The 8,027-nt window shown below is 45.5% G+C and overlaps 1 protein-coding gene across 1 annotated transcript in view; it reads left to right on the top strand.

The window, feature by feature from the left end:
• C2CD2 (C2 calcium dependent domain containing 2) overlaps positions 1-8,027 on the top strand; it is a 67,050-nt gene that overhangs the window by 50,307 nt on the left and 8,716 nt on the right. The window contains exon 13 of the mRNA XM_019528982.1: positions 2,994-3,303. Coding sequence (XP_019384527.1) covers positions 2,994-3,303 — 310 coding nt within the window. The remainder of the gene's footprint in view (positions 1-2,993; positions 3,304-8,027) is intronic.

The raw sequence follows: 8,027 nt of genomic DNA, 5'->3' as shown, positions 1-8,027 counted from the left end.
GCCTCTTGAGCTTGTCAAAGTCGGCTTTTCTGAAGTCAAGGACTTCTGTGTTGCTGACTGACTTGCCAGCTTTACGGCGGATGGCGAAGGTGATCAGCTCGTGGTCGCTGTCACCCAGCTTGATTGATACGTCTTGCTTTAATTCCTTCTCTACATGTACATTTGCAAAGGATTGGGGGTGGGAAAGGAGGCAAGACCTGAAGAACTAAGTTCAGCAGCAGGAAGAGGGGAAGTTGAATTACATTTTAAGAACAAAATACAGAAGTTGTTTATAAAAGCAGCACATACCCCAGTGCAATCCAGTGGATCATTTTGCTGATAAATTTCATTATTCTCACTTCTTCCTTTGGATTTGCAGCTATGCAAGTTTCATTCTGCCTATATAGATGTTCTGGGAGAGGGGAGTATCTAATTAAAATGCCTCACCGTCATGTGTATTAAGCCCCCACACATTTAAAAATGGCTGCAGTACACTTTATCTAAACTTCATTTGAGGAGGTTTAGATAAAGTGCCCCACGGCCATTTTAAATCATGCAGGGGCTTAATACAAGTGATGCTGCAGCAGGAAAGCCAAGGCTGCGACGGAACTCCAACTAGCTACAAGTATCAAGGAGAATAAAAAGTCCTTTTTTAGATATGTGGGGAGCCACAGGAAAAGCAAGGGCAACACTGGACCCCTGCTAAACCAGATGGGACAACTGATACCCAGGAAAAACTTGCTAAATGGGTACTTTGCATCAGTCTTTCACCAGTCCCATGGGACACCCCTGCCCATCATGGGACAGGGATGCCTGGGTGAGGGAGATTCCTTACCCCACATCAATGCTGACCTCGTGAAGGAACACCTTGAGAGGCTGGACACCTTCAAGTCAGCTGGCCTTGACAGGTTACACCCCAGGGTACTCAAGGAACTGGCTAGCATCATAGCTCAGCCCTTGGCATGGATCTTGGAGAACTCCTGGTGGTCTGGTGAAGTGCCTGATGATTGGAAGAAGGCCAACATGGTACCTATCTTCAAGAAAGGGAGGAAAGTGGATCTGGCAAACTATAGGCCCATCAGCCTGACCTCTATCCCGGGGAAGGTCTTAGAAAAGATTATCAAAGAGATTAACAGACTGGCCGATGGCAACATCCTGAGGGATAGCCAGCACGGGTTTGTTGCAGGTATGTCTTGCTTGACCAATCTCATTTCCTTCTACAACCAGGTGACCCATAACCTGGACAAAGGAGAGGAGATTGATGTCGTATATCCTGACTTTAAAAAAGCCTTTGATCTGGTATCCCATTATCACCTCTTAGTAAAACTGGCTAAGTGTGATACTGCTGCTAGTAAAGCGAGCAAAATGCTTGCATGCGTCCACAGATGCTTCTTAAGTAAATCCCAGGACGTCATTCTCCCATTGTACTCGGCCTTGGTGAGGCCGCAGCTGGAGTACTACATCCAGTTTTGGGCTCCACATTCAAAAAGGATGTGGAGAAGTTTGAGAGGGTGCAGAGAAGAGCCATGGGCATGATCAGAGGTCAGGAAAACAGAACTTATGATGAGAGGCTGTGAGTTATGGGACTCTTCAGTCTGGAAAAGCACAGGCTCAGGGAGGACCTAGTGGCCACCTATAAGTTTATCGGGGTGCTGACCAGGATCTGGGGGAATGTCTGTTTACCAGAGCGCCCCAAGGGATGATGAGATCAAACGGTCACAAACTCCTCCATGACTATTTCAGGCTGGACATAAGGAAGAACTTCTTTATTGTCTGAGCCCCCAAGGTTTGGAACCGCCAGAGGTGATTCAAGAACCTATTCTGAACGCCTTCAAAAGACATCTGGATGTTTATCTTGCTGGGATCCTATGATCCCTGCTGACTTCCTACCCCCGGGGCTGGAGGCTGAACTCAATGATCTTCCGAGATCCCTTCCAGCCCTGATGTTTATGAAATCTTTGAAACGCTGAAGCCTTTTAGGTAGAATGTGGAGCAGACTCGATTAATTGTTCTAATTAGAATGCCAATGAGCACATGTATAGGCAGCCTTACTGGCTAGTGGTGACTAGGCATGTGTATGTGTGTGTGCATGTCTGTGTGTATATAAATAAAATATACCATATTTACTCAAATCTAAGACAAGGTTTTTCCTTCAGTCATAATATGGGGAGGAAAGCCCCCCAGCTTAGATTTTGCATACAAAGCCACAGCCTGTGTCGGACCATAGCAGCATCCTCCCCCACCACACACACACAGCTGTTTCCCTTTTGCACTTCTAGCTCCCCCACCCCTTTACTATCAGGTGCAGCTCAGGTCCAACTTGGGCTGGATTCCTTCCCTGGCATAGAGCACATGGAAACTCCATCCCCTGCCCAGACACTGCTGCATTGGCTGCCTAGCCAATCAACACCACCAACACTACTATGCAGCTAGCAAGGGCTGCGCTTCTATGTGCTGTGCTCTGGGGAGAGACTATAGCCTGAGCAGTGTCTAACAATAAGGCAGGGAGGAGAGGCAGGCACTGTGGGGAGGGGCAGAGGCTCTGGGGAGCAGGGGGTGGGGAGTGCAGATGGCAGGGTCAGGGGTGGGGACAGGAGGGCTGCAGGGGGAAGACAGGGAACAGAGAGCAAAGGGACTTCCTGCACCCCCCTAGTCACCTGACCCCTCCAGCCACTGCTTTCTGTGCTTTGAATTCTATACCTGGAAAATTATAACAAATATATAAATTTTCCATAGATAACATCTAATTTATTGGAAGGTCATCTTAAATTCAGGGTTGATTTAGATTCAAGTAAATACTACCGATCTAATCGAAGCCTAGTTCATTTGTTAAAGATAAAGTTAATATAGTTCCATGCTGGGAAGAAGGAGCAAAGAGTACAATGCTAGATTTCTGGCAGCCTCTGGGCAATGCAAATAGAAACATAAAGAAATAATGAGAGTTTGGGATGAAAACTGTTTCTCCAGAAAACATTCTATGCATTTCTTTCTCTTATTTCCCCCCTCCATGACAGACCTCCTTATCTCAGGACAGCGAAGCTGCGCTGATGATGGACTATGCAGCAGCCATGGATGGCTCATGTAAAGAAGACCCTTCCACTGTGGAGGACTCAACCACCAAAGTCACCTCAGATGAAAAGCTATCGCTAACTGCTTCACAAATACTACCTGCCACTGACCCACAGGAAAGTAACCATAGCACCTGGGGCTTGGATGATGGCAGCCAGCTATGGAACAGTGATGCACTGTTAGACCAGAACTGTGAAGAGACGTCTGGGAGTTCATTAAGCGTCTCCGAATCAGGGAGTGTGAAAAAACCTAAAGGTAGGTGACAATTTCTGACAGTTGCCTAGTGTGGTATCAGACAACTGACTCCTGTAGCTGGTCTTTGTCAAGCAGCTCCTTCCCTTTTTTCTCAGAGTGGATTTGGTTCTGATTAAAGGCACCAAAATGATAGCACTGACTACTGGAATCCTCTGCTTAACCATAAAATGAACAATGCAGGTACCCTGCACTTTGCCTCTTTTAAGGATTGGAAAGACACACACCAGGAGTAACAGGGTATTTTCCTCTCAGTCCAGTCCAGCCAGCTGGTTTGTGTGATCAGGCTGTTGACCAAACTGCCACTTTCTTGATGCAAATTGAGTTTTATCCATTTAGACCTATAGTAATGGAAGCCAATGTGTATGATGGTGACAATGGCACAAATCCACAGTTACTACTTATTCCTTCCTCTCTCTATCCATCTTTCCTAAGTATGTAACTTCTCCATTCTACACCTCTCCCCCAAAAGGTATACTCATATCTCTGAGTCACTTAGTGCTGCTTGTACACATTAAATTACCTATTTGAACAGTTTCTCCCTCTCTTCCTTTTTAGCTTTTTTATTTTCTTCTAGTCCTTTTCTAAAACAGTGAAACACAGGCTGTGATTATTTTCTCTAAATAAGGGACAAACTGTTATAGTTTCTTCTTAAATGCAGATGTCTACACTAGACATTTACTGTGCAGTAAACTAATTTGCTACACAGTTAACATCATGCGTTTACGATGCACCTCTATTAGGCTGGAGTAAACTAATTTATCCTGTTGCTGCTCACATGCAGATAGGCTGGGACATGAGAGTGCTTCAGTGTGGAGGCTGTCTACCAGCTTGATCCATGCTGAAGTAACCTCGTGCCCCAGCCAGCCCCTCCACAGCATGTTGAGCTGGGGGGAGCAGCCCCAGGCTGACAGCTTGACCTCCTCCCAGACCTCTTGCCAGCCAGGGCTGCTTCGACCCAGCTCAACGTGCTATGATCCCATGTGCACATGCAAATACTCGCCCAGGAGCAATACACTCTAGTGCAATAAGCACCAGAGTTTAGTGCACTACATTAATATGCACATGTAAACGTGCCCATTGAGTATCTGTGGGCTGCAAGTGACCCAAAAGGTCCCATGGCTCAACATCCTGTCTTCCCCTGTGAGCCCACTGCCCTCTCCTTACTGCTGATAACTGAAATGCAGCAGTCTCGCTGCTTGTTTTCTAAGTATATAGATAGTCAAATGGAGACTAATAAAGACAAGGTGTGCTGGGAGCATTTGGTTCAATTGACTCCTCACTTGCTACCCCTTAACTAATGACAAACAAGTCTAACAGCTGCACATTAGGAGTTAACACAATTCTTGTGCAGCCCACCCATGTTAAGCCTTCTTTTCCTGGCCTTTACAGATACCATTTAAAAAGTCTGCCCCCAAACACAGAGATATCTGAAACAGATCTCCTGTGCATCTTAGGCTCCTTCTGTATGTTATATTCCTTCTGCAATTAAGGTGTTAATCACAGCATGCTAGCACAGGATGCTATGCATACACCTGATTTAAGGTGCCATAAAATGAGGAATGAGCCATAAAAATGTTCCAGACCCCAGTGCAGTCACTAGACCCAGACAAAAATCAGCTGATTGTCAGGCCCGTGGAGACACCAGGGCTGGTCCCAGTCTCCAGTTTGGTCCCTGGCCAAGCTGACAATCAGCTGATTGCCAGGTACCAAGCTTTCAACTTCCTGGTGCAGGGGGAGCCTAGGTTTGTGAACGTCTGCCAGGGGCCTTAGAGTTTTTCCAACTCAGTCATGGTTTTCCTGTCTTGTTCCGCGCCCCCCCCCCCTCCCCCGACACCATGCCTTTTTTTTCCACTGACCTGAATCTCTCATGCTGAGTGAGTGATTTGACATACTAATGGCTAGGAAGAGCTTTGTAAAGAGAATGGTTTTTTTTAAAGGTCTATTTAAAATAATAGTTCTCAGCATGTCACCCTCTCTTATGAAGGAAAAGCAGTGAAGCATCATGATGCAATACAGAGGCTAAAAAAGTACAGTGCATCATTGAGGTGAACTGTCACATTCTTACATAGTGCATGGATGTCAGTATTGTGCTCAGCAGAAAAGCAAAGCAAATGGTTCATTACAGATTCATACTCTTGTATGTTTGTTGTCTGACAGCATAGTTATTTCTGTGAAGTAAAACAGAAACGTTCTTCCCCTCCCTACCTGCTTTCATTTTTAGTTTTGATAATTCAAGAGAAGCTTTGCTTTTGCATGCTTTTTGGTCTTTAAACTATTCTGCAGTCATTTTGAGAGACAGCATTTGCCAAGTGTATGTTTTCTCTATTTTTTTTTAGGCATCACATACAGTGTTAATGGTTAAAAAGTCATACTATTATTTTACTCTTGCATATTTCCGTTTTTTTACTTCTTACCTTTCTGACTTCATCTTTCTTGCCCATTCCCTTTGTAAACTTAAGAGGACTACTATGCCAACCAGAATTAATTGCCTACACAGTAAGTTCTTCTTGCCTTGTCTTTAATATATTAATATTTTTAAAGAAAACGTAGCTTTACTGAGACGCTTATTGTAGAAGTTAAGCTAAACTTTGTGTCCTGTTCTCTTCTTCCCTGTGTCACCCTGCCCTTCAAAAAATGATTTTATTTTGTATTTTATATTGAGAATTCTTATCAGAGTAGACCATAGTGGCAAATCATTTTAACTGTAAATCTGTTGCCTGTACAAATACCATGGGGATATAAAGAAAGGAAGAGCTCCCTGCCCCACTCCCATAGTAATTATTGGATTCAAAATAACAAATACAGAGATGTGAGTGGTTCTTGCTATTTCTTGACATCTCTCTGCATTTCTGTAGCACCCATCCCTGTAGCATATAGGAACCTACCAAAAATCTGCCTGTGATCTGAGAGAATATGATCTCATAACAGCAAATGACTTGACTCTGTGTGTGTTGGTTACTGTTAGGCAAAAGCTCTTGGAAGCCGTGACTAACGTAAGCATCAATTACAGAAGCTACAAAAATCGCCTTTTCACTCATAAGATGTTAAAAGCACACTGTTCACATCTTACACAGAGTGCATCTATTTGTCTGTCTTTCTGGAAGCAAGGCGGGCCTGGTTCTCAGCAGTTGCCCTAATACAATTCAGTAACTCCCAAGTATGGTAACCCAGCAGTAACCTCCTGAGCATGTGAAGCTTTGTGATCTGTCCCATAAAACTTTAAGAGCACTGCATGCATCTGGCAGCAGCTCCAACAGTTGATCTGATCATGCTAAATTTAATTTATCTGCAGACTGATCTCAGTTGGGTGGCGAGGCTCCAGCTGGCAGTTGGCCACATGCTTTCTGAACCTGCTAGAGGAGTGCTTATATCAGGGTTGGGCAAAATGGCAGATCTGGCCAGTGGCCAGACTCCATTTCCCAGCAGCCCCTGCCTGCATCACTGTGGCTGGTTTATATGGAGACCCCTATAGAGGTGTACAGGCAGTGAATTGCAGCTCTGCCCCAACTCTGGACCACACAGTCACCGCCACAAGCTCCCAGCCCTGGAGCAGCTCCCTTCCCAGCTGCATGCCCTACCATACTATACTATACCTACTATAGCCCTTGATCTTCACCGCCCAGTCATGCGTTGGGTCCCACCACGTTTCAGTGAGCCCCACTATGTCTGGGTTGGTATCAGCTAGCAGAAGGGTAAGTTCCTCCTGCTTGTTTCTCATACTACGAGCGTTTGTGTAGAGGCATTTGAGGCCTCCTGTGGATATGTGCGCTGGCCCCCTAATCTCAGCATTGCCCTGGCCCCTGTTGCTTACCTGTGTATATGTTCGGCTTGTTGGTCTAGGTTGAGCTGTACTTGTGGGTGCTGCTTGGTTTAGCAGTCCAAGGCTTCCTCCTCCCTCGTCTTCCCCTTCCCCTTCCCCCGACAAGCCTAGTTTAAAGCCCCCCGGAGGAGATCCACCAACCTAGATTTAGCTGGTGCTGATACAAAACATGAGACGTCATGCTGAATTGGTCTGAAGGCAAAGGTCTAGCAATCTAATTTTCAAATGACAACTATTTTGTGCAGAACTGATTAGTGGCCTTTTCATTTATTCCTTCTTGGCAGACTTCCAGCAGATGGAAAACTGGTTCTCAAAATGAAGAAAACTTAGCATGACTTACTGGGGTCCCAGAAATCATGACATCCATCTAATGGAGCTCAGACTAGTACAAGAATAAAGTATGGTCTACACTGATAACTTTCCAATGCTTTTCAGTCACAACAGCTTGCATCCACATCTCTAGCACTGGCACCCATCACTATAGGATCTTCATGCCATTTGTTGTTGTTACTTATTGAGAATGTATAAACCAAAAAAGCCCAGAGAAGCCTTTGCATGATGCTGTACTGGAAATTAGGTGTGGCTTCTCCTACTGTCAACCTAGACCAACAAGCCGAACATGTACACAGGTAAGCAACAGGGGCCAGGGCAATGCTGAGATTAGGGGGCCAGCGCACATATCCACAGGAGGCCTCAAATGCCTCTACACAAACACTCATAGTATGAGAAACAAGCAGGAGGAACTTACCCTTCTGATAGCTGACACCAACCCAGTCATAGTGGGGCTCACTGAAACGTGGTGGGACCCAACGCATGACTGGGCGGTGAAGATCAAGGGCTATAGGCTGTACAGGAGGGACAGGACAGGAAGGAAAGGCGGGGGTGTGGTGCTCTACATTAAGGA

The sequence above is a fragment of the Crocodylus porosus genome, unplaced genomic scaffold (genome assembly GCF_001723895.1).
Source record: "Crocodylus porosus isolate Cpor-Errol unplaced genomic scaffold, CroPor_comp1, whole genome shotgun sequence".
NCBI lineage: Eukaryota > Metazoa > Chordata > Crocodylia > Crocodylidae > Crocodylus > Crocodylus porosus.
This window is presented reverse-complemented; position numbering and strand designations above follow the sequence as displayed.